A 25,635-nucleotide genomic window follows, 5' to 3' on the forward strand; every position below is an offset into this window, starting at 1 on the left:
ACCACTGCTAAACCTGCTCTCCAGAACAGTCCCTTACCCTCTTTTTAAACCCATGAACAAATACAAAATGTGGAAGAGCACCACATCTCTCTGAAGGCCAACAGTGGGAACAATTCAAGGGAGAAAGGTGTTTTTGAATGATAATGTCTACCACTTTGAAACCTACTGAGAAAAAACGCCCAGAGTGGAAGTCACATTAGCAGTAAAATAAGCTCCTGATTCATTTGACCAGCTCAAAGTCAGGTGTTTACGAACAGAAAAGACACCTGAACATTCCATACAGTGGAAAGCTGCACGCAGTTCCAGTAAACTCATCACAAAGATGATTACACACCGTAACTTTAGTTTATAGAGTGTGGCTGAACCAAGTACCTATGTTGTTCCTATACACTCGGGCCAGTGAAGTTGCAGTTTGGAATCTACCTCAAATACAAGAGATAGGCATCAAACGTGACATGGCTGCTTCAGGCATTTTTACATCTCAACCTGGACTGTTAAAAAAAACCCCAAGAAACTCTCACTTCCCAGTTCTCCTTCAGACAAGCACTGCAGAGTAAAGTTTCTGCTCGAGGGAAGAAAAGGAAGGACTTGTTATCAAATGCTTCCTGGTTTTTTACCATGTAAAACGTGTTTTAAAACATCTAAATGCTATTTCAAAAGTCAAAGGAAAACTGCACTATTCATACACCAGGGAAGTTTTTGGAACAAAACAGAAATCTGGCTAAAATAGTGATGGCCTCCACCATGATTCTCAGTGATAACAATTCCCAACATGATTTAGTTATGGCCCATCACGGGGACACAAAACATTACTGTTCTCTATTGCTGCTAAGTTATGCTTCCAATTTCTCCTCCACTTACTCAGCTGAACACCAAGAGTGGCCATTTCAGCATAAATCAAAAAACCTAGGAACATTATATAGGACAAACAGGACAAGGCATTTCTCCAAAGAAGAGACTCAGGTAAGCAGCAAACTGGCTGTGTGTTTGGTTTGGAGACACCAGGCCAACAGCATCAACAGTTAAGTGTGAACTTAAAAGCAAAAGGGCTGAAAGAATCAAAATAACAAATATGGAAAGGACAGATCAGTCCACTTATCAACTAAATTTGTTTCCTGTTTATAAAAGTCACACCACCTCGACTCACCCTCCCCATAATTTTAGTCAATGCCAAAGAAGTTACCTTAGAAACAGGAATCAGGTGGGTACACTAAGAATGACTTGTCAGAGTAACACCTGTTTTGCTACCTGCTTAAAAAAAAAGTTCTTGAGAGCAGTTGCAATGCTTCCTTGCAACAAGTGGGATTCAGAAACAATCTGAGTACATGATGAACCAACGAACTAGTGGTGTATTTTCAGTATTATCTCGTTTCTGTCGCAAATACTGTCCCAACTGTGTGCAGTTTGTTGAAATTAAACTGTGAGTACTCAATGGCCTTCCTGTATAAGGAGTAATTGGTACTACTCCAATTTAGAAACCTGTTGTAAAAAAGCTCTTGTACCGATACACCATTTGTCGAAACACACAACTGTTGCTATTTCTAGTTTAGAATTATACAAGTACATTTTACAGGGCAAAGTTTCCTTAACTGGAGAACAGCACAGAGAACGATTTCTCTCCTGTGGTCTGAAAAAAGGCTATGTCACCTGATTATTTACTACAGCTCACTTTTTCCGTATTTTCTGCGGGCAAGTCACAACACCGATCTCCTACTAAGGCCGCCGAGCGCGGTCGGGGCAGGCCCGGCCCGGAGTACTCAAAGCCTCACCTGTCAGCACCGGCGTTACACAAGCGAAAGGGTAGAAATGAGCACAGCTCCAGAGCCGGCGGTTTCCCCGTCACCTCGCGACGCTGCCGCCGCCACCTGCCCCCGCCACCGAACCGGGAACACCAGCGGCTTCCGCCCCGGACCCTGCAGAGTTCCCTCTGTAGCTCAGCGGCGGCCGCAGGACCGAGGAGTTCGGGGGAAGAGGGCCGCGAGTCCCACCGCAGCCTCTCCCACACTCCGGAGGGCGGCCCAGCCGGGCGGGTGCCTCGGCCGGCCCCGTTGCCCCCAGCGTAAGCCGGCCCGGCCCCGCTGCCTCCGGCCCCGTCCCCACTGCGACCCCCCCCCCCGCCCCGAAGCCCGCGGTGCCCCCACACCACCCAGAGCTCCCCCCCGGGACCGGGCGGGCGCCGCTCCCACCTCGGCGGTGTCCTGAGGGCCGGGTCGGGGCCGCTCGCGCGCTTCTCTCGCGCCGCCGCCGTTCCGATACAAAATGGCGGATGGGGTCGCGCGCTCGCGCCGCGGCCTTTCCCCTCCCCCGTCCTCTCGCGGGGGGGGGGACGCGGGGGGAGCGGAGGGGCGGAATGCGCGCGGAGCTGCCGCGCCCCCGCGGAAGAGCCTTCGCCCAATCAGAGCGCAGAGCCGCTTAAGAGCTGGCCAATCAGCGCCGTGCGAACTCGGGGGAAGGCGTCCGGCCGTCCTCCGCGCGGAGCCTGGGCCGCGCGCCATTGGCCTAGAGGGAACGAAATCCTTCCTACTCTCTCAGCCAATCAGAACTCCGTAGCCCTCTCGGCCTGCGCGTGCGCGCCGATGGCCAACCCGCTCTACCGAGGCCGGCCAATGAGCGAGGGGCGTCGCGCGGGGCGGGGCGGGAAGGGGAAGTGGCGGGCGGTGCCAAAGGGCGCGCGGAGTCATGGCGGAGGGGCGGGTACCCTGCTCCGAGTGGTGCGGCCCGCCCCGTTCCGCTTCGCCTCGCTGTTTCCTCCCCTCCGACGGTGGTACAATCCCAGGAACTGTTTTTCCCCCCTGCGCAGCGCCGTGGTAGCAGCCCCTGAATTGGCGTCCCCCCCGCGCTGCCTTGGTACGGCCCAGGCGCTGCTCCCTCAGAGCTTTCGGCCTGGGCTCCGTATGCTCCAGGGGCAGGTTTTCATTTCTAAGGAAATCCTCTCTATTTGCACCCTCCCGGATGGCCGGCCTCAGTCCCGAAAAGGAAACTCCCTTCAGTTCCTTCCCGCCCGTCTCAGCCATGCCACACCCGCCCGCCGGGCCTGGGGGGCAACTTTGGGGTGCCACAGCAGGACCGGGGCCCACAGAGCCTCCCCTGGCATTCCCCGGCCCTAGGCGCGAAGATACCCCGGAGGATGAGGGCCGGAGGAAGGCGGTGGGACTTCCCAGATCGGAGAGGTGGGATGGGATTTCAGGATACGGCTTCATCCGTGTATCCTGCCCGGGAGCATTTCCCACAGAAACCACCTCGTGCTGGCCTGACATACACATCACAATGTCACTTTTATTGAGTTGAATTCCTTCCACTTTCTCCATGTACAAAATACATGTTAAAAGGCCAGTGTTTGTAAACAGGGGAGCAGTAAGGCAAACAGGAATGGCCACAGCACCTCCACAGACCTGCCCTGCCCTCAGCCACAGAGGCACTGCAGGGGCACCAAGGGAGCCCAGGTGTCTCCCAGGTGACATGAGACACTGTCTTACTCCCCTTCGGACCTCCTCATGCCTAGCACACCTTCAGGAAAGCCAGGGCCACAAGAGCCACCAGGTACCAAACCTTTTCATCTTCTTGCAGGGTGGGCATTGGAAGGCATTTTGGCACTGGCATCTGCTGAGCACCTCTGCTGGGCTCCATGGGAGGTGGCTCTGTGTTCCTCACATCCAGGATAAATGGACATCTTCTTTATGCCAAAGGGTCCCCAAGTCCCAGCTCCTGCTCACAGACAGGAGCCTGGCAAAGGGGCTCAGGGCACAGCCAGTGCCATACAAGTAGGGCTTGGTGGAGTCTGGTTTTGTCAAAAGATGAGGGCACAGATGCTTGGAAATCCCTTGAGAGAGGCAGGAGGGATCTGTGCCTTCATAGCATCCCTCAAACATTCCTGCTGTGCTTGGGGCTTTTCTTCCTCCTTCTCCATCTGGGTCTCCCTGTCCCAAGCAGCAGTGGGGAAGTCCCGATTTACATGCAGTGTTAGTCAGGAAAGACCAAACATTTCCATGTGGGGAAGCACCCACGTGCTCTTGCCCCTCCTACAGCCATTAGTTGCAGCAGGAGAGCCATGTTGAGAAGTACAGGAGCACAAGCCATGATTCTCCTTCCCACCATAGCAGCCTGTGCTGCCTCCAGAAGATGCAGGAGGTGCAGGGCCAAGTTTTGCACAAATCTGGGCTGAGTCCTTGTCACAGATGCATCAACAACTACACCTGAATTACTCCCTTCCCAAGGGTTTCAGAAGCCAAACAAGATAAAAAGAAACTCCAAGACAGAACAAGAGAACTTTGCTGTTGAAGTTTAACGCCCCTAACCAAATCTGCAGCTGGGGGAACTGCTCAACCCAGAAAAAGCAGGAATTAAACTATCATTCAGACAGGCAAGAGGGACAGCTCAGAGCAACACCAGCCATAGAGAGTGTAAGTGACCAAGAGAACAAAATAAAACAAATGAATACTGACTGCTTTAAAACAAAAGCATCCCTTAAAACCTGGCCTAGTTCCCATTTCCTGAACACCTGGAAGAACGGGATTGTAAATCTGGAGAAGAGCTTTGCTCTATTGTAGTGTCTTCAGTAGGTCGACGCAGTCACAGCAGCTTCTCTACTGAGTGAGCAACCCATGGCAAGGAAAACATTGCACTGGCATGTCCCTACCCCAGGGTCATTCTGATCCTCAAAAGACAAAACCCAAACAGGCTGAGGGCAACCCTTTGTAACACAAAGAGCAGTCCAGGCAGAGGGAGATGTGAGAGTAGGGGCAGGAGACCAGCAGGAAACCAGAGTTCAAACCAAACATTGACACAGTATAGGACTATGGGGGTGTCTCCCTGTCCAATAAACATAATTACTATTTCCCTTTATGCAGAACACTATTTCTCTCTCCTAAGTTAGGAGAAGGAGTTTTAGCTGTGAAGAGGAGCTCCACCAGTACAAGGGTGCACTGATGAGAGCAGCATAGTCAACCACGACCCCTTAGTGATGTCTAAGGGAGTAATGTCTACCCTGAGGGGTAGAAAGAGCTTGCTCTGGATGACAGGTCCCCTTGTAGTGTTGCTCTGTCTTCACCAGGGAGCCAGGGCTGAGAGAAGCCTGACTGCCTGGTGCCTTAAGACAATTGAGATACAAACCACCACAGGGCTTGTTCAGCCAAGCCCCAAGTCACAACGGTTCTCTTGGATCTTCCCAGCACACCAACATGTTTTCTTCCCACATCCCTTTGGTCCCAGGGGAAATCTCCATCCCCTCAGCAGCAGCAGTGCAGTCCAGCCTGGAGGAGTCAGGCTGTAAGATCCACAAAGATAGCATTGGCAGTGGTCTGTCCAAAGATGAAGGCTCCAAGAGTGACCATGAACACCCCATAGCTGACCTGGGCCCACCAGCTGTGGATGCAGGACAGGGCATATTTAGAGGGGTCCTTCATCCACAGGGGAATGGGGGAGAGGGGAGGCACATTTCAGTTACCTGATTGCCCTGGTTTCCTGGATCTCGGAGAGCTTGGCTTGAATCAGGCAGAGCCCTGAAAGGCAGGGGAGGCAAATTAGAACCAAATGAGGACTGTCCACTGGGGACTGAACAGACAATCCATAAAACAGGGAGCTGTACTCCCTGTTACAGAGCACCAAATCCAGCCAAAATAGTTGCACTGATGACTGGTCTCACAACATATTTTTGTCCTCTAAAAATCTCCTGGTTCCTGTGTTTCCATCCTGCTCCTCTTTGAGGATTCTCTTTGAGACACAAGGCCATAAGACCTTTGTCAGCCCAAGAATCCCAGGCTGCCCTACCTGGGAAGACAAAGATGAAGCAGGCAGCCAAGCCCCCAATGACGGAGATGACTTTGCCAATATCAGGGATGAAAAGAGCCAGGAGGAGTGTCAGGAGGAACCAGCTGATGGTCTGAAGCAGGCGTCTCCTCCGTTCCCGGACCACGTCCTCCTCCACTGTTATCCCAGTATAGCGGAGCCAGAGACCCTCCAAGACAGCCCTGTGGGCACAGACCCAGGATAGAGGGGTTTCCTCATGCTGGTCCTCCTTTCCACACTAGCCCCATCTCTCCCAGTGCTCACCGACCACAGAAGTGCAGAATGGGGTAGGATGTCAGCACACAGAGGATGATGAAAGCCCGGGCGAGGGCAACAGGGATGTCATTAGAGGGGTAGGACATCAAGACATCCTGCTCCACACCAGCTCCAAAGGTTAGGAAGCCACAGATGCCTGCCAGGAAGGGAGCAGTCAGCAGGGGACAGGGACAAATCTCCTGAACATCAGTTTGAAGTACCAGACTTGGATGGATAAGGCACAGGGCACATTGCAGAGGTGTTCAATGGACTCTTCTCCCTCTGACCCTTGCTGACCAGAGGGTCCCTGCCATCCTGAAGCTCACAGCCACTTCAAGGACTGTGCCACACTCACACGGTGTCCCCTCACTTACCAGTGCCTGTGTAGACGAAGAGAGCAATCACCATGGCTGTTGTCACCACTGCCCCCCAAGTCTTCACCTCTGGCTGCTTCATGCTGTTGAAGACGGGCACGCTGCTCACATGGCACTGCCAGGACACAGAGACAGTGGGGATACATGATAAGCTGAACCATGTGGCATACTACTCGTGATATTCCGTGTTTGTTGTGATACTGTGATTCCCCAGGTTTGTCACTGGAGAAGAAAGAGGGGGGATAGGCTGCCCTGTATGTCCTAGCTGGGGTAAAATGGATCTCCATCCAGCGGTGCCGAGATGTTGCTCCTTGCAATGCTGTGCAGCGAGCACACAGGCAGGATTTCAGCCAATCACCCAGCCCATTACACAGGCAGGGTTTTAGTCTGCCACCCAAGCAACCACAGGATGGAAGGGGAGTCCAAGCTCGTGGCCTTACCTGGAATCCAAAGCAGATGGTGGGCATGGCATTGAAGACAGCTGTCCAGGTGGAGGGGCTGGCAGGAGAGAAACACCCATCAGTCAGACCAGATTCCCCTGTGAGCCCCATCCAGTGCCCCAGGGGAGGATGAGCTGAGAGTGCTCAGTGTCTTTGCCATTACTGCATTCCCCCACCCAGGATGATGACATTGCATGGAATGAGGTTCTTTTGGGACCTGGTACTCCCTGGAGACTAGGGCTTTTCCCTGAGACAGAAACAGCCAAACCCAAGCACACAAAAGTAGAAGTATCAGTAAAAAATAAGGATCTAGTTGAGCAGTGCAAAAAAACGGTCTAACCTTTGCTCTGCCATAAAATTCCTGCACTAGATCCAAAAATATACACAGTGTTAGCCAAGGAAATAACCAAAATCATCCAAACATAGACACAGCCCTTGTTGCTGCGTGAGCACAAGCATGGCACAGGGAATCCAGGGCCTGGATATGTCAGAGAAAAAGCAATTCAGTGCTCATCATAACCTGCAATGGAGCCATGGGGACCTTTAAGAGGTCCTTCTCCTCTTCTTCACCACCTGCTCCTCTGAAACATGTAGAGATGCAGCCACTTGGGAGCTTCTAGCAGCAACATGCAGAGTCCCCAGGACCAGGGATGGGATGGATTAAAGATTCATCCCCAGCCTCTGCAGCCCTCGCTCCCACAGCCCTGCCTGGCTCTGCATTGCTGTGATGGCACTGACAGCACTGTGTGTCTTGCTCTCACCTGGTGGGGATCTCCACGGGCACCAGCTCCTTGTCAGGCCAGATGTACTTGATGATAATGACTGCTGTGACATACCATGTGCCAATCACACTGAGGGAGCTGTGAGAGGGGATAGGAGCTGTAAGTGCTCTGCCTCCCCACTTCATGGAGGGTCTCATCCCAGCATCTCCATCCCCATCTTCTGCCCTGCACAGCCCAGGCTACCCCCCTCCTGCCTATCAGACCCATTTTTTCACTCCTTTCCCATGGGAATATGCTAAGAAATGTCACCTGCTGTTCCCCAAGCAGATGCCAACACAATTCTGTTGCATTTGGGAGTTATCCCATGCTTCTTTGAGTGGCAAACCTGCCAGACTTGGGTTTTGGACTGGAGAAAGAGGTGAGTGTTGAAGCAGTGGCACTCCTTGGTTCCCCTGGTCCAGCTCCAGCAGCCAGGTCACACCAAGACTTTTGGTGGAGCAGGGTTGGCCTGCAGATCACCTGGCCTAGGGACACTTACTGGCTCTCCTTTCTGATGGATTGCCAAATCCAAAGATAGGAGACAATGTAGTTGAAAGCAGCATTCCCTGCTTCCTCCAGCATGCCGAAAGGAGGGACACAAGCCCTGAAATATGGCACTGTGGCTTCACAGTGTTCAGCTGCTCCTCTGCTTCCCAGCTGGGGAAACTGAGGCACGGGAAGGCAGAGGGCGAGTGGGCATATATGGCACTAGAACCACAGCATTTCCAGCCCCTGTCCTCTGGAACTGTGCTTAGGTGGGTGCTGGCTGGCCCGCCTCAACTCCCAGCCCCAGAGGGCTCTTCCCACCCACCTGGCATATTTTTGGAAGCCAATCTCTTTGGGGATGGAGAGGGGAAGGATGAGGAGGAAGGCGGTGATGCTGATGGTGAACTTGCGGTCCGTGTACCAGCAGCTGCTCCCAACTTCCTCAGGCTCCTTCACCAGAGCAGCAATGACTGTGGGGACAACCAAAATGGTAAGGTTGACCCTTCCAGCTGAAGGGACAATAACTGGTTATTATTTGCTTAATGGGATGTGCTTACTCTTGTCCTCCTGGTCTCCAATGATGATGAGGAAGGCGATGCAGGTGCCAAAGGTGTAGACAGCAATGGCCACCTCGCACAGCACACCAGGCACCTTCCCACAGACAGCCCATACAACCTCCTGGTAGGTGCGCTCATTGCTGGCCTGTGAGCAGTACCCCAGGATGACCAAGCCTCCAATGATGAAGATCAGCATGCACTGGGATGGGAGAGAGACAGGGAGGGAACACTGAACCAACAATATGGCAAGGTGCCCTGAGCCACCCCAGCCATGCACCCCTGATTACACTGAGCACCTCTAGTGCACCTCCCCCAGAAGAGCTTCTTCCTGGGAGTCTGGTCCTCCCCAAGCCTTTCTGGGGCACCACATGTCCCTCCCATGCACCCTCCCATGGTGGGACAGGGGACTGTCCCTTCCCCACTCTCACCATCTGCAGAGCAATGCCTGCAGCCACGCCGCCAGCCATGCTGAAGGCAGCAGGGAAGTTGAGCAGCCCAGCCCCGAGGGCAGCATTGACCACAATGAAGACAGCTCCCAGAGCTGATGTGGTCCCCAGACTGTTTCCTTGGCTCTCTGAATTTTTGGGCACCGTCTCCACACTAGGACTCTGCAGGAGCCTGGCCCGTTCGCCAGCATCGTCGCTCCACTCCCAATCCTTGTAGTCACTGTTGATGCTGCCAGTGCCGTGAGCCATTGTCCTCCACAGGTGGCACACGTCACGTCCCACTAGTGGTCCTGTACCAGGCTTAGCTGGGCACCTCGAGGAGGGTCCTCAGCCAGCACTGGCTCCATCAGGCAGGAAGGGCAGCAAAGACAATACGGGAGTCAGGCACTTCCCTACTCCTGCAAGGGGATGAAGAATGACACTGTAAAATCTTAGTTAAATTATATTAACAAGGGGCAACCTGGACATCAGGTGGGACCACAGAGGAACTGAGTTCCCTGGGTCTTAGCGTGGGAGATCACAGCACACACGCATCTATAGCAGGAGAACTCCCCTCTTGTCAAATCCAGGGAGAGGACACAACTGCGGTTGGATGGGGGACTGAGCCCTGGCTGTGGGGCTGAGAAGCTGCAGCCTCACAGCAGGACTCGCCTTTCTGTGGGCATGAGACCCAGTGTCACGGCTCAGTTCCTTATTTCCAATCCTAATTTCTGCAAACTCTGCAAGAGCGACTGTGCACGTGCTCCTGAGTAAAGGGCAAGGCTGGGCTCAACAGGAATGACCTGTGTGCAGCAGAAATACTGTGTCAACAGGAAAAGCAGGACTGGCCCCTTCCAGCGCACCCCCAGGCTGACAACCAGCAGGAGATGGTGTCTCAGAAGCTTTTGGATTTGAAGATCTGATGTTTCCACCATCACAGCCCTTGGGGGTTGGAAAGTCCAAATCTCATCCCAGTGCCTCCAAGCTGGAGGAGATCGACCCTCACAGCCTGGCTTTTGCAGTATTTTGTAGGAATATACATGACCATGAGAGTTCTCTTTTCAATGACATATGTTTTTTATTCCTAGAGCACATGTACAAAGACTTTTCCTGCCCAGGTCACTCCTTGATTCTGGGCTATTTAAACTCTGTGCTCGTGCTATGAATCCTCTGTAAAGATTTCTGGATCGGGGAGGAAGGGCCGCCCTGTGGGTAGGAGCGTGGAGGGACATGCCGGTGGGTCCGCGTGGGCTGAAGTTCCCATCCGGCTGAGGATGCTGCAGGGGGTCGATGCTTCTCCCATGGCCTGGGGGAGGATGCTGAAGGGTGCCCTTTCCCTCCATTCAAAGCCGCCATGCTCTGGCAACCAGAAACCCCGAGAGCAGGCGCTTCACCGAGGGTGACTCGACAGACCCGCGGTCCCGCTCGGGCCCCGGCGGCGCCCCCCGCCCAGAGGAGCAGGGCCTGGAGCCGGTGACGGTCAGCCCGCGTTCACAGGGGATGCACAGACTCCTGCCCTAGCCGGTCGCTGGGCTCCCCGCGTGTGTCCCCCCGGTCCGTCCGTGTCCCGACCCCACTCACCAAGCGGGGAGCGCGCTCTGCTCCGCTCCTTTCGGCCCCGACCGAGCTCGGCGGCAGCGGCGGCGCGGCGCCGGCTCCGGCTCCGCCCTGCCCGCTGCACGCCGGGGGTTGTAGTCCAGCCCCGGAGGCGGGGGAGCATACAGAGCGGAAACATCCCCCTTCGGGTAGCCCTTCCCAGAAACTGAGCCTGCGAGGACCCGCGGCAAGGAGAGGGCGAGAGACGGGGCTGTGCTCCAGGGTGCTTTTATTGTACAGAGAGCGGCTCCACGCGGGTAAGAGGGCAGGAGGCGGCAGCTGCAGAACCACGCAGAACCGGGGACCACAGCACAGGAACCCACAGAGCCGCGGGGCAGTACCTATGGCGTGTGCGGCATGGAAAGTGGTTTATTGCACAAAGGACAGCAAGCAGAGGCTGTGGGCGAAGGGCCAGTAAACAAGCAGCGTGGGAGCGGAAACCTTCTGTCAGGGAGCAGCGGGAGGATCCAGCCTTCCAGCAAGTGTGGCAACAACGTGCACTAGACCGAGACAGGTGCACGAGACCGGACCTGTCCCAGCTCCAACGGGCACACAGCTGCCCTGGGCACGAATGGGAAATGAGGACTGCCCTTCTAAATACCCTGGTATGGCTGCAGAGGGAAGAGGTGCCAGTGGATAGAGATAGCTCACAGACTCGAAGAGGTAATGGCTCCAGCTCCACCTAGGGAGGCTCCACTCCATCATGGGCCAGTGGCCAAAGATGGCCCCATGTCTCAAAGTAGACAGCTTTTGGGAATTTGTCATCTCACCAGCAATAGCTGCATTCAATGCTTTCCTTTCAGTTCCGTGACACTAGCTCCCACCTGGACAGCCTCAGTTCATACACACTGTACTCCTGGGGCCTGTCGGTAGGAACTGCCTCTCTCTACACAGGATTCTCAGGAGATGAGGGTTTCACTGGTCATGTAAGATTCCTGTGCTAGCATGGCCCTGAGAGGGAATGTTTGGTGCATGGAAGGGGCAGGAGCCAGCTGCACAATGACGGGATGAAGTCCCCAGCTCAACATAGCCATGCACCAGTTTATTAGGATTAAAAATCAGAGGCCAGTAAGTCACAGGACCTCAGGGACACTGGTTCAGAAGGACAGAATAGTTTTCAAGTCATCAGCTCTCAGATTTCTCTCAAGATCTGTTTTCTGGCGTCAGCAAAAATGTGGTTGAACAGAACAGAGAGGTATGCCCCACACCTCCATGAGGGGGATACTGCAGGGCCAGCCTCTTGGCTTACGGCTTTGGGACATGCAGAGAGACTGCAGGGACGGAGGCTGGAGATACAGGGCTGGACTGCTGGACTTAGGACAGGAATGGGATGAGGCAGAGACCACCAGAGAACAGTTTTCAGAGGAGATTCTTATTGGAGAGGGGGTGAGAAATTGTTTCACCTCCAGGTATGAAAGTGAGACAGGTTTAAAAGAGGGACAGTGGTCTGCCCCACACAATGATGCCACTGTGAATTACACCTGAAAGGAGAGTCCCAGATGGAAGGAGCGAAGCCAACAACAGAGTAGAGTTTGGTAGTGCGAAGTCCTCAGAGCTGGTTGTCAGAGGACAGCTTTGGTGCTGCCCAGCCCCAGGCTGGCATGATGGAGCCTGCTGGAAGCAGGGAGTGGCTGAGGAGTTTGGAGGAGCACACCAGAGCAGCCCTCCAACTCAGCCCACCCAGCTCCCTGCCTGCTGCTGCTTGGGCCAGCAGCCAACAGCCTCACAAAGCCTTCTCATGGAGAAATGTGTGCTGAGAAGCCTTTGGTGCCTACACCGGTAGGATGGCATTGCTAAGCATTTGCTTCCTCCAGCATAGATAGGTGCTGGGTAAGATGGAGACAGGATGGACAGCAGGGAAGAATGGCTGTGACGAGCAAGAACCAGCAATGATGTCCCTGCTCCACAACACAGGGTGGATTTGACTAGGCTTCTACAACTCATCTACAGGATACATTCAGCAGCGGCTTCAAGTGCTGTGGTTGAAGTATTCTGCTTGTTTCTTTTCCCTCCCCATCTTCAACTGGTGGGGAAGGGAAAGCCACCAGCTCCAGGGTACCCCTTTGTCTTTACTTTGTGACTTGATGGATGGCATGAGCCAGGTAACCCACGTTGCCTGATGTAACTCCTGCCACAGAGATTCGTCCATCCTTTGTCATGTAGACTGAGAACTCCTTGATCAGACGCTCCACCTGGGGTGAAAGAGCAAAGTTCAAACTGCAGGCCAACCTCTGCTGTGTCAGCAAAGTGCAAATTTACCCAGCTTGCTGAAACTCAAAACAAACTGGCTGCCAGCAGACAGGGCATCCTACTACCTGCAGAGTACCCTGTGCACCAAGAGAAATGCTGCTCAGCTCTCAGGCCAAGCAGCAACACTGCAGATGTTCAGCTGGAAGAGTCACCTCACTTGAGCTGACCTTTAAGGTCACTTCAGAGCAGCACCAAGTGACTGCTTGCTTTGACAGACATGACAGCTACATTTACTTTCAACCTCTCCAAGTACAGCAGGGAACAGAGCAAGACTGTGGTCCCCATGATGTGCCAGCGCTTAGGATGGACGGCTTGGAGGATGTTCCTCCTGAGGAAGAAGTGCTTACAAGGGCTCATTTTGGCATCTGCAATCAAAAACTTACTGACAAGGACTACCAATGACACTTTGACACCACTGGAATTGCATTTACCTGCTCAGGCTTCAGGCCTGTGAAGCAGAACATGCCGATCTGGTCAGTGATGTGCTGCCAGTTGTGGGAGGATCCCTCTTTCTTGAGGTTGGACACCAGCTGAGTCCGCATGCTGATGATCCGGTCGGCCATGCCCTTCACCTCTGTGAGCCTGAGGAGTCAACCCAGGAACTGTTCAGAGCAGGGCTGGAACACACCAGTGTTGGTCTCCCCACCCCAGTTACTGAAAAACCAACCTCTCCACCTGGAGGGGCCCCATAGGGAAATGCAGATGAGCATGAAGATGTAGCTCCAGCTGGGGGAGCTGCATCTTTCTCCTGATAACCCAAAGATGACCTCTTTTTATTTATTCCATTGCTATTTTTTATTATTTTTATTTTCCATTGCTATTCCATTATCTATTCCACCAGTTGGACACTATTACGAGAATATAGACATTTCTCACTTCTGAAAGTCACGGATGCCTCATGGCAGCACTACTCTAACCCAGATAAAATAATATCTACAGATAAACCAAGAGTGCATTGGTAAACAGGCCCTGCTCCAAAGCAGCACAGCTAGGAAATGTCTCTGCCTAGTCCTGGATCAGGCACAAGTGTCAGGCTGCCAAAATAACACAGCCCCCAGCAAGGCCACAGCACACTGCCAGCCTTTGTTCTGCCAGGCCAGCTGCTAGGAGGGACCCAGCACCAAGGGGCTGGGAAAACAGCACAGGCTGATGTCAGGAATCAGGCTTAGGGCATGAGGGTTACATTCGTGGGTCTTATTTCCAGGGGGCTTACGCTTCCCCTTCCCCCACAAGAGACACACTACATGACTGCATCACCTCAGACTTTTATGCTTCTTGGATAGGCAGCTCCTGCAGCCCTCAATCCTTCAGGAGGTTTATCCTCTCCTTTAGTGTTTTCTTCCTTGGTAACACAAGGAAAACCTGATTGTGTCAGGTTAAACTGACACCAGCTGATGCCAGGACATAAGCAGAGATTTCTGCAGAATAACCATTATGCCTGTTCCTGAAGCTAAGAGCTGCCTGTGACAGCAGCACACAGTAAGCACTAAGTAAGCTGCACTAAGAGACCTCACTGTCTCTTAGAATGAACATTACAGATTTCTTCTTACCACTCCTTCCTTAGGTCAGGGGTGTTGAGGATCAGAGAGGCAATGCGCGCTCCGTTCACAGGTGGGTTGGAATACATGGGGCGGATGAGGATCTTCAGCTGTGATTCGACCCTCTTGGCTTCATCTGCATCACTGCAGATCACTGTGAAGGCACCCGCACGCTCTCCTAAGGGAATCACAGAATATCTTGAGTTGGAAGGATCATCGGCCCTGCACGACAAGAATCCCACAATTCCTGTGCCTGACAGCATCGTCCAAACGCTCCTTAAGCTCTGTCAGGCTTAGTGCTATGACCACTTCCCTGAGGAGTCGGTTCCAATACCCAGTCACCCTCTAGGTTAAGAACCTTTTCCTAATATCCAGCCTAAATCCTCCCTGACACAGTTCTATGTCATTCCCTTGGGTCCTATCACTGGTCACAAGAGAGCAGATGCTGCCCCTTGGGAGGAAGCTCATGCCCACGATGAGCTCTGCCCTCAGTCTTCTCCAGGTTGAGCAAGCCAAGTGTCCTCAGCTGCTCCTGGTACAGCTTCTCCTTTAGACCATTCATCATCTTTGTAGTCTCCTTTGGATACTCTCTGAAAGCTTTATATCCTTCTTATATTGTGGCACCTACCACCACATTTTAGTGGATCCCTGTTCTTCAGAAGGGTCCAGCTCCTAATGGGTTATCCTTGCTCAGTACTGCAGGATGAACACAGGCAGCAGGAAGACACTGGCTGCTAAACCCTGGAGGTATTGGGATCCCACCAGCAGCCTGGATGAAATTACTTCCTTGCCACATGCCCTACTCACCGTACAGCCCCATGTTTTTAGCGAAGGACTGTGACAGGACAATGTTGATGCCCTGCTCGATGAAATGCCGCACAGCCCAGGCATCCCGGTTGATGTCCCCACTGGCAAAGCCCTGGTAGGCCATGTCAAAGTACACGAGGAGGTTCCTTTTCTGCCAGCAAAGATGGAAGAGAGTGTCACAGAAGCTGAGCACTCCTCCAAGGAGCAAGCTGAGAAAAGCTATGCAGACATCAGTCTGTCTACCTGCAGTCATTCTCCTTCAGAAAGAGAGCCATTCCCCTTCACTCATCACAGGGAAAGCAGCACAAAACCTGCAGCTACCCACCATACATCAAAACAGCAGCTAAAGACCCTCCAGTGCACTTACAGGATGTGCAAGTCTGGCCCAGGAAGCAGAAGTAGATTCAAAAGTAATAAAATAGTCTACTTCAATGTCTTCTGTATTACCAGTTTTGAGGAAAATTACCTGGTAACTCTCTAGTCAGCCAGGCAGATATCCCAGATGCACTGCCCCTTAGTTAGAAGATCAACTCTTCTGTAGGCCACAGAGATCAGTATCTACCAGTTCTCAGGACCTTACCAAGCTCGGGTATTTTCAAGCCAAATTTCACTGGCTACAGCCTTGACAAAGCAGCAGGAAGGAGGAGAAAGTAGAACCTGTCCATGTCTATTTCCAGCTGAAGCTTGCAAGGAGACACCAGGCATGTGAGAGATCTTCCAGCATTTTTAATACACCAGCACTGGGTGCTCCGCTCCAGCAATCACAGCTTGTGCTTTCAACCCTGCTGCTCTCCTTTCAGGTCTCCCTACTCCAGCTTCCTGGGAAGGTGCCAGCAGAAAGCCCAGTGGTTAGCCAGAAGCTTTCTGCATGCATTTGCCTGGCTCCTGTCAGGAACATGACACCCATCCTGGCTTCAGGGAAGGGAATAACCTCTAGTGAAGTGAAGACCAGGTGCCACCCATGAAAGACCAGAGATGTGGTTTTCCTAGGAATGGCACAGTACCCCTGGGCCATTGCTTACCTTCACTGTAGCTGCCAACTCCTTCCACTGCTCCTGCCGGGGATCCACCCCAGTGGGGTTGTGAGCACAAGCATGTAAGAGGATGATGCTCTTCTCTGGAATTTTCTAGAGAAGATGTTATAGAGAATGAATCATCAATGATATCTGAGCACTCTCCTCAGCAGATGAGACAACTTAGATGAGCACTGGAATGGACCCGTAAGGAGTCCAACTTCTTGGCCCTGCACAGGACAACCCTGAAAACCACACTATGTGCCTGAATTGTTCAAACACTCTTTGAATCCTGGCAGACTTGGTGCTATGACCACTTCCCTCAGGACCCTGTTTCAGTGCCCAACCACCCTCTGCATGAAAAGCCTTCTCCCAATATCCAGCCTACACCTCCCCTGTCACAGCTTTATGCCACATCATCACATACAGGGTAAAGTAAGATCACCACCCATTTCCCCACATGACCTCCCTTCTTCCAGGCATGGAAGACAACTCACAGAAATGTCATCCATGGCTCCAGAGAAGTCCAGGCTGCATGTCTTGGGGTCATAGTAGCGATAAGCCTGAAGCTGCATGCCAGCATCACGGAAAATGGGAGTGTGATTGCCCCAGGACGGTTTGGGTAGATACACATCACGGCTGGCTTTGAAGAATCGTTGCTGGTCAATAGAAACACAGAGTGCTCAAACAGGTTGAATATATTCAAGCAGTTAGAAAATCCTAAAAATTCAGCTCTGGTCAAACTATGTCCTTTCCTTCCACTGCTGGCCAGGCACTCACCAAAAAGTTGGCTCCAATTCGCAGAGATCCAGTCCCAGAAATACCCTGCACAGTAACATACTGCAAGGATAGAAAAAAATATCTGAGTAGCCATGTTGTGTTACAGAGAGAGCATAGTCACTATGGCAGCACTGGCAGCAGCACATCAAAACAGAGACAAGGGGCTGGAGGGACCACAAGGGTCAGCAGCTCCAGCTCCAGGGTGGGGAGTCGGGCCCCCTGGCAAGGTTAAAGCCCCTCTGTGGACAGGGCTGTTTCACCCCAGCTTTCAGAGGAAGCAGTCATCCTTGGGCCCAGCCAGCCCACAACTCAGAAGCATCAGTACCCCACCAGTGCTTCCACATTTGCTGAGCACCCACACACCAACCATGTGTCCTCCCTGCCCCCTGTGTCCCAGCCTCTCCTTACCCGGCCACTCTTGAAAGCCTCACTGTTTTCCCCCAGAGCCAGTTCTGCAGATGCCCGGGTGAAATCTGCCAGCCCTCCAATGGGCAAGTACTCCTTATCCATCTTCTTGGCTGCTATCATGGCCTCTGCCTGGAAGGGAGGACACAAGCTCAGCAAGGAAGGCATCACCGTGGAGAGAATGATGGACAGCTGAAGGTCACTTCTCTGCACGTTTGCTTACTCGAAAGGGGCAAAGGTTGGTTTACAGGAGCTTCCCTGCAGGGCTCATTCCAAGCAAGGGGCAGCAGTAAACATTTCAGATAAAACCCCACAGCCACCAGAGCCCTCAGTGGGTGACAGCATTGGTACAACGGAGCCAAGGAAACCTGGCACCAGAAGAGAGCACCACTTCTAGCCCATTACAAGTCAATGCTGCTGCACACACTTCTTTGCCCAAGCAGGAATTGTCCTGTACGAAAGGAAGACTTGAGTGTCACTGAGAGGAGATATCTCTATATAGGAGACATCCCTAAACCAGGTAGGGTAGCAAACCTTTTGCAGGGCCTTGTCATGCTGGGAGTGGCACAGACCATGGCAGCATTCACATACCACCAGGAAACTGTCCCTGTGACACCATCCAGGCTCCCTGGTTGTGACCCAGCTGCACAGAGAGAGGGAAGGCAAGCGATGGCTTTAAACCCCACACTGATGAGACACATGGAAAAGGCACCCTCCCTGTCAGTGCAGCCAAACAGTGCATGTGTCAGCTGCCAGCTATTTAACAGCCTATTTCTACCCCAACAGCCCTAAAAGACCCCATAATCCCCTCAAGGGCAATGTCCACACCCAACTCCCTGGGCTGGAGTTTTAGACTGGCTTATGGAGAAACTGGTAACATCGGCTCAGCAGAATTTCTAAGACTAATCCACTAAGGGGCCAATGTAAGCTCCTTCCTCCCTTGTGGGATGCCCTAAAGAATGTATCAGCCTATTCAATAAACACCTTGAAGTTCAGAGAACAGGTGCATTGGAGGGCTCATGGAAGTCAGCAACAAATTACTTGAATGGGAACAGGATATGCATTTCCTGTTTTGTCCTGTACTACTTAATGGCTCTGTCGTGTCTCAAAAGCATTAGTCCTGCTAAGGGAGACATCCAGGAATACTGTCCTGGTCTGTTAGAGACAAAGCTTATTTTAAGGACCAACAGGCAAAACTTGCTTAGTGATCTTCCCCTTCCCTGACTCCCTCAGGGTACCTGGCACCTGGATCTGGCCCTGCCCAGCAGCCAGCACCCAGCTCACCTTGCGAACACAGTTCAGGACATATGGCTTCCCGTTGTCATCCCGATATGCCCCCACACCCAGGTTCATCTTCTTGGAGTTGGTGTCACGCTTGTAAGCTTCTGTCACTCCCAGGATGGGGTCGGGGGGACCCATCTCCACATGGGACCACCATGAGCTAAAGGGAGAAAGAAGAAGCTAAGCATGAGGCTTGAGAACTGGGCAGAGTTGTGCACCAAGAGAAACCCTCAAGGGAAATCTTATCTTTAAACCACTGAAAAAGGTGGTTTAAATAGTATTGAGAGAATTATCCAAAAAAACCAAACCAAAGCATTTAAGTAACATCATACATTGCAGAATGAGCAAAGTCATTAGCTCATGAGTCATTAGTCTCAGTCATTAGCATGTTGAAATGCTCCTGTTTGCCTTATGTGCTAACACCACAAAGAGCCCAGGAAACTGAAGCCTTGATCTCTTATGCTCTGGACAAGTGCCCAGAGCCTGCATGTGGGATTGCACAGGTTATTCCCCTTCAGGGAACCTTGGCCAGACCCAGGCAATTGCACAAAGCATGAATATGGAGTGTTGTCCAAACTCCTGGAAAGGCTCTAGTACATGAAAACTAATTTGTTTTTCTCCCAACGTTGGCTGACAGAACAAAGGTATTTCCACTCCTTGCCCTACAAACTCTGCCTCCCCTGGTGTTGCAGACAAATGCTGTTTTCCAGGAAATCACAGTAGCGTTTCTTCCCTGTGTGACAAGTGATAAGCTCTGATGTGAAGACCATTCCCCTGCTATTAAGCACAAAACCTCCCTGCATCAGGAAAAGCTTTGTGTTCCCCCAACACGAGGAGCCACCTGCCTCTGCCCTGCTGGCAGCACATCCTGAAGATGGAGAGGCTCTCTTAATGTCAAGGGCAGAGCAGACCATGCTATAAAAAGAAACCTGTTATTTCCTTTGGCCACAGCCTCTGCCCTGTCCCATGTCCAGGCTTTGCAGACTGTGCAGGAGCAGCAGTTTTTAACCTCCCTGGCAGAGGGCTGTGGCTGTCACAGCCCCCTCCTGAAGGCACTGCATGCAGCTCTGAGTGTCCTGACTCATCACACAGGCACATACCCAGATCCCCCAGCTCTGTGGGGAACAAAGGGTACAATACAAAGCAGATTTAGTTTATCTCCTGGAGGACAGAACTCAAGCCTTGATTGCTGAAGGAGAAACACACAGAGACATATCAGATTTACTAGGCTTGGCAGCCCAGGAAAGGCTACCTCACCTGATAATAAGATCCTTTCCCAATTCGGGAATGCTGTCCTGAGGCCGGCCCCTGCCCCAGGCAATGCAGGCAGCCGGGAGCCAGCCCGGGGCCAGCCAGACCTCTTGCTGAGTGTGTAGTGCAGATTCTGTAGGCAGATACAGATATCTGTGGGCAGCAGGGCCAGGTGGGTTAAGGAAGCTCTAACTGATCAGCAGAACTCACAAAACCATCTTTTCTCTCCACTCTGTCCCTGTTTTAGGTCCATTTAGGCCAAATTTACTCACTACAGAAAAGTTTTGCACTCTCCTATGTATGTACATTACATCTTATGGAGCCCAAACATGATTTGCCTTCTCAGACTAACTGCTCTATCCATCTCTACACTATTTCCAAATTTTTAAAAAAGCCTGTTTCTCCTTTCGATAGATTTTGACAAAGAGATAGAGCCACCTCAGATAGTTTAAAAATGGAAGATATGCTTAATGTTTTTTAGACCGCTAACCAGTCTTAATTACCTCTTAAGTACAGGATCAGCTTGGAAAGGAGGATGAGTCAGTTATGCCAGTAACACACACCCTCCAGAGAGGGACAGGGGATGCAGCCAGTGTGGAGGGAGTGACCTGGGGAACCAACCTGAGCAGGACACGTCAAAGGGACTGTCAGGGCAAACTCCTGCTGCATGTTCAGGCAGCTTTGGACAAAACCCACCCAGTGTGTTCCTGGCAATGGAGAGGCAGGGAAAGAGATAAACAATGTGCAGTAGTGTGGCCCTCTTCAGTTTACCTGGTTTAAGATTATTTTGGTATCAAGGGCTGCAGGAGCCTAGCCATCTATTTTAAAGAGCTGCTACTCTGGAGATAGTGACAGCACCTTTTTTCTGCTGGGCTCTTCCTCAAGCAGCTTACAGTGTTTGGGGTATTTAGGTCCCGATCCTGCTAAGGCTTAAGCAGGTCACAGAGCTTTAACATACTGCAATTAATGCTGATCCTGTGGGCATTTACCTAAGCTGTAGCACTCCAGAGAGTTAAGTACTTTTGTTCTGAGCCGGTTTTTTGTGTTGGCTTAAGGCACCGAAGGGTAGGTTTAGGACTTATTTTCCTGTTCTGGCCATGAAGGTTTCCAAGCGAAACAAGACTCCTCTGGTGTTTCCAGGGAGGTGAGCTTGCAGGGAGACAGGAGAAAAAAAGCCTAGGCTGAGTTGCCCAAACACACCAGCATACCAGAGATCAGAGAGGCAAGGCTTTCCCAAAGGGGTTTGGGAAAAAGAGATCTCCTAGGCGTCAAAGGCCACAAACCCTATTACACTGGTACCCCCCCCCCCCCCCCCCCCCCCCCGTTACTGGTGTCCCTGCACTGCCTTGTATTTTACTTCGAGCAATTAAAAGAGCATTTGGCTTGAATAAAGGTCAAAGCTATAAACTGCACATCTCTGCCAGGCCAGAGGTGTTCAGTACAGAAAACTAACCAGGGGTAAACTTAAGATGGGGCTGACCCACCCGAGGGATACTCAATGTAAGCCAAAGAAGCACATTCTCCACCGACAGGACTTCAACACAGAAGGCCCAGTCAGAGTTTACATGCTCATCATGCTCAGAGGTGGTTTCAAAATAGTCTCTGTACTCTTCAGCCATGCTGGTCTTCTAAGCTGGTTTAATGCACTGCAAGTGCAGTGGGACAGAGAGGGTGGGAAAATGCACCACCAATTGCATGAATTTGCAGAACCTTTTAAAAATATATGTGGAACTTACGCCTCAAGACTTAAGAATTGTTTAAGAATCAAGCCAAGCCTGGAGAGCAAGCAATTACAAGCCAAGTGAAGGTTTCCATCTTGGAGAGGCCAGCTCATGTTCCCTGAGGTACAGGCACATAAGATACCAGATTTCAGAAGCTTTGCCAAAGCCCCTACAGCAGTTCTGCAAGCTGGAGCAGTGCTAGGGGCCAAAGGCTGTCAGGCTGTCCACACACCACATCTAAAGCAAATATTTACACAAGAACAATGCCAACAGGCTGCTGGCTACTACAGGGCCTTTCAAGCCTACAAATTCCTTGCCCCAGTGAGCATCGGGTAAGCTTTCCACCAAGAAAAGTATTTAAATAGCTGTCTTGTGATACAGAAGAGTAGCAGACTGAGTTATCACCCCAATTACCATTTGTGTGTCAAGAGAGCAGTTTTAACTATTTCCTATCTCTTTATCTCTGTTCTGCTTTCAGAAAGAGCATTCTCAGCACAGAGTAATGGTATCAGCTGGAGCACCACATTATATTGCTGAAGATAAGGAAACAGAAACTGCTAATCAGTGCTTGGCTTCCCTTGTTATATAATAAGCAGCATTCCTGAACAGGAAAAAGGGGACTGCACACAGCACAGCAGCTCCTTACTTACAAAACTTAACCTCTCCTGGGTGACATTGATGCAATTTGGTAATTTATAGTTTGCTGTATAACAAGCTTGAGAAAAGCAAAGCTTATGCCAGCAGGCTCCATACCTTTCACAGGCCTGCTACAGTCCACGGGCACAAAACACAAGTTCTAGACAGCTGCTCTTCTGTCCCTGCCAAGAAGAGCCAGAAGACTGGCTTAGAAGCAGTAGTGACTGCTGGAATGGGGGTTTAAAAAAAGCCCACTTCTTTCCTGCTCTGATGTACGCTGGAAACTGTTTCTAAGAGACTTCGCCACTAGTGAGGGCCAAAGGAGTCAAAGGGTTATGGAGAGCAGCAAGGCCTTGTCCAGATCCCTCTGCATGCTCTGCTTCTTGGCCACCTGGTCTCAGTGATGCTCCCAGCCCTGTGGCTCTCAGGTCAGCTGTACTTTGTGGAAGCTGTTCTGGGCTTTTCACACAGCTCCAGCAGCACCCCACATCCTTCTATCCAAACCTCTGCAGAACCCAGAGCTGCCAGGACTGGTCCTCACAGTAACACAGTCACTCCTATCCTGCTCCTGCCAGCGTTTGTACCCCTGAGGGCACAGCTCTAGCATAGCCAGCACTACTCCCGCCCCATTTCATGGACTGTGGGGTCAGTGCAGACTGCTGCACAGTGCATTATCCCCAGGCTCACTGTACAGTGCAGAGGTCCCTTCAGTCCCACTACACAGGGAAGCCAGACAGCACCACCTCAACCTCATTTCATAGCACACAGAATCCTGGAATGGTTTGGGTTGGAAGAGACCAGAAAGATTACCTTGTCCAAAACCCTGCCATAGTCCAGGATACCTTCCACTAGACCAAGATGCTCCAAAGCCCCGTCCAACCTGGCCTTGAACACTTACAGAGATGGGACAGACATAGTTTCTCTGGACAACCTGTGCCAACCCTCACAGGGAAGAATTTGTTCCTAATATCTAATCTAACCCTGCCCTCTGGCAATTTAAATCCATTCCCCCTTGTCCTGGCACTCCATACCCTTGTCAAAAATCCCTCTCCAGCTTTCTTGTAGCCCCTTTAGATATTGAAGGCCACAATTAGGTCACCTCAAAGCCTTCTGTCTTCCAGGTTGAATAACCCCAGCTCTTTCACTCAGCCTTTCCCCATAGAAATGGTGCTCTATTCCTCTCATCATCTTTGTGGCCTCCTCTGAACTTGCTCAAACAGGTCAATGTCCTTCCTGTGCTGGGGTCCCAAAGGTGGATGCAGTGCTTCAGGTGGGGTCTCAGCAGAGCGGATCAGAGGGGCAGAATCCCCTCCCCTTACCCGACGCCCATGCTGCCGGTGATGCAGCCCAGGATACGGCCGGTTTCTGCGCTGCAAGCGCACATGGCCGGGGCACGTCCAGCCTCTCATCAACCACATCATTCGTGCCCTGTAGCAGTGTACATCACTAGCAGCACCTCGGCCCAATCACTCAAGGCCGTGTCCCCAACCCATCGGTCAAGGCACAGGGTGTCCCCAGCCCGTCGTTAAGGCACAGCTCCCCCCGGCCCCATTTCTCGGGGCTCCCCGGTGCCTTCGCGCCCTCCACGGCGGCGCCTCAAGGGCAGGCGGGGGGCGCCGGGCTGCGCCGCAGCCAATCAGAGAGCGAGGACCCCCCTCCCCAGCCAATCCCAGCGCGGTCCGTCCCCCCTCGGAAACCCCCATCCCCAGCGCGGCGTCACCCGCTCCCCGCAGCCTCCCCCCACCGCCACCTCGGAGCGGGGCTCAGCCGCGGGAAAACCCCTCCGCCGACACCGGCGGGCGGCCCCAGAGACTGAGCCACCTCTCAGCCTTCACCTGGCGCGGGAGGCGGCGGCGGCGAGACGCGGGGCGGCGAGGAGCCGGCGGCTGTACAGGAGCGCCATGGCGGCACGAGCGGCGGTGGCGGCGGCGGGCGGGCACTTCACACCACAGGCGCCGGCAGAGTGCTCCGCCCCGCGCATGCGCCGGGCCTCCTCGGTGCTGCCCCCTGGCGGTTACGCCCGGTCCGGGGCGGTGCTGGGCTGTACTGGGCTATGCTGGGCGGTGCTGTGATATGCAGGACTGGACTGGGATGTAATGGGCCGTGCTAGGCTGTACTGAGCCGTCTTGTACCAGGCCATACTGGCTCTACTGGGCTGTCCTACACTATACTGAGCTGTAGTAGGCTGTAATGGGGTAGAGAGGACTCAGCTAGGGCATGGTGGGCCGTACTAGGCTGTGCTGGACCATCATGTACCAGGCTGTACTTGGACATACTGCTACATACAGGATGGTACTGGACAATACTAGAATCTACATTTACATTGTACTTGAGCTGTATAGGACTGCACCGCAGCATATTGAGCCATAAACATCTAGACAGGGCAGTCTTGGGCCACAGTGAGCTATACAGGATTGTAACACACCATACAGGACTCTACAGGGATATCTAGGGCTGTACTTGGCCATATGGAGCTGTGCAGGACTGTACTGAGCCATACTGGGCTGTATGGGGTGTATTTGGTGCCGTTCTGGGGTGTACAGGGCCATGTGGAAATGTAAAGCTCTGTACTGGGCTGTGCTTAGCCATATAGGACTGTACAACACCACACAGATTTGTATAGTGTGGTACCGGGCCATAGTGAAATGTATTGAGCCACAGAGGGATGTACAGTGCTGTACTGGGCCATACTGGACTATTTGGCACTGTACTGGGCCATATAGGACTGCAGTGTGCCATCCTCAGCTGTGTGGGATTTTACTGGGCCATAATGGGCTATACATGTCCAGATAGGACTGCACTGCACCGTACCGGGCCATACAGGCCTCAGCTGTGCTGCACTGGATAGTACAGGAGTGGGAAAAGTTGCACTGGGACTCCACCATTGTAACCCTGGGACTGGTTTCCAAAACTGGGACTGGGGGAAGCAATCCTTGGGATGTCCCAGAGGCTTTGGCAGGATCTTGGAGGGGTGACTGGGAGGGGTAACTGGGAGTGTCCCCACCCAGCCTGCCTGCACTCTGGTCCCCCGGGGATTTTCAAATTACCTTCATTACAAAGGGGCTTTCCCAAATGCTCCATCTCTTCCCCACCCAGCAGCCACATCCTCTGTGGGATCAGAGTGTGGAGATGTCCCTCTCCTCCTGCCACCCCGCAGCACACCATGGGATGGAGAAATAAGGTCTCCAGTCTAGCAGTACTTGAATTTATTAGTAAACTGTTCTTTGGTAAATGATAAAAACTCAAGAGACCAAAGGAATGAAAACAACACCCCC

The 25,635-nt window shown here is 52.5% G+C and overlaps 3 protein-coding genes across 4 annotated transcripts in view; all 3 read right to left on the minus strand.

The window, feature by feature from the left end:
* Positions 1-2,300, minus strand: part of CNOT1 (CCR4-NOT transcription complex subunit 1) — a 54,495-nt gene extending 52,195 nt beyond the window's left edge. Inside the window, exon 1 of the mRNA XM_062500366.1 lies at positions 2,187-2,300. The gene's annotated coding sequence lies outside the window, so the exon portion shown is untranslated. The remainder of the gene's footprint in view (positions 1-2,186) is intronic.
* A 2,958-nt stretch (positions 2,301-5,258) lies between these two features.
* On the minus strand, positions 5,259-9,352 carry SLC38A7 (solute carrier family 38 member 7). Its single transcript, XM_062500128.1, has 10 exons — positions 9,086-9,352; positions 8,658-8,856; positions 8,426-8,570; positions 7,615-7,713; positions 6,854-6,911; positions 6,414-6,528; positions 6,049-6,196; positions 5,767-5,966; positions 5,444-5,498; positions 5,259-5,361 (listed from the first exon to the last, which is right to left on the minus strand). The coding sequence occupies exons 1-10, from the start codon at positions 9,350-9,352 to the stop codon at positions 5,259-5,261; spliced, it is 1,389 nt and encodes a 462-aa protein (XP_062356112.1).
* Positions 9,353-10,942: 1,590 nt separating this feature from the next.
* On the minus strand, positions 10,943-24,263 carry GOT2 (glutamic-oxaloacetic transaminase 2). Of its 2 annotated transcripts, XM_062499843.1 has the most exons (10): positions 24,196-24,263; positions 18,756-18,912; positions 17,475-17,603; positions 17,067-17,126; positions 16,784-16,945; positions 16,296-16,400; positions 15,274-15,424; positions 14,479-14,644; positions 13,360-13,510; positions 10,943-12,870 (listed from the first exon to the last, which is right to left on the minus strand). In XM_062499843.1, exons 1-10 carry the CDS (start codon positions 24,261-24,263, stop codon positions 12,748-12,750), a joined length of 1,272 nt encoding a protein of 423 aa, XP_062355827.1. In that variant the 3' UTR covers positions 10,943-12,747. The 2 variants fall into 2 exon arrangements, with proteins under 2 accessions (XP_062355827.1, XP_062355828.1); XM_062499844.1 differs by lacking the exon at positions 17,475-17,603.
* Positions 24,264-25,635: the final 1,372 nt, after the last annotated feature.

This window comes from Cinclus cinclus, chromosome 11, assembly GCF_963662255.1.
Source record: "Cinclus cinclus chromosome 11, bCinCin1.1, whole genome shotgun sequence".
NCBI classification, from domain to species: Eukaryota; Metazoa; Chordata; class Aves; order Passeriformes; family Cinclidae; genus Cinclus; species Cinclus cinclus.

Excerpts from the sequence above, each read along its gene's own strand:
- GOT2 (XM_062499843.1), bottom strand. The coding sequence starts at position 24,263 with ATGGCGCTCCTGTACAGCCGCCGGCTCCTCGCCGCCCCGCGTCTCGCC. Across the intron at positions 16,946-17,066 it reads GAATTGGAGCCAACTTTTTG|CAACGATTCTTCAAAGCCAG; the intron begins GTGAGTGCCTGG and ends TCTATTGACCAG. Across the intron at positions 13,511-14,478 it reads CCTGACCTAAGGAAGGAGTG|GCTCACAGAGGTGAAGGGCA; the intron begins GTAAGAAGAAAT and ends TTGACTCCTCAG.
- SLC38A7 (XM_062500128.1), bottom strand. The coding sequence starts at position 9,352 with ATGGCTCACGGCACTGGCAGCATCAACAGTGACTACAAGGATTGGGAG. Across the intron at positions 8,857-9,085 it reads CAGGCATTGCTCTGCAGATG|TGCATGCTGATCTTCATCAT; the intron begins GTGAGAGTGGGG and ends CTCCCATCCCAG. Across the intron at positions 6,912-7,614 it reads CCCGTGGAGATCCCCACCAG|CCCCTCCACCTGGACAGCTG; the intron begins GTGAGAGCAAGA and ends CTCTCCTGCCAG.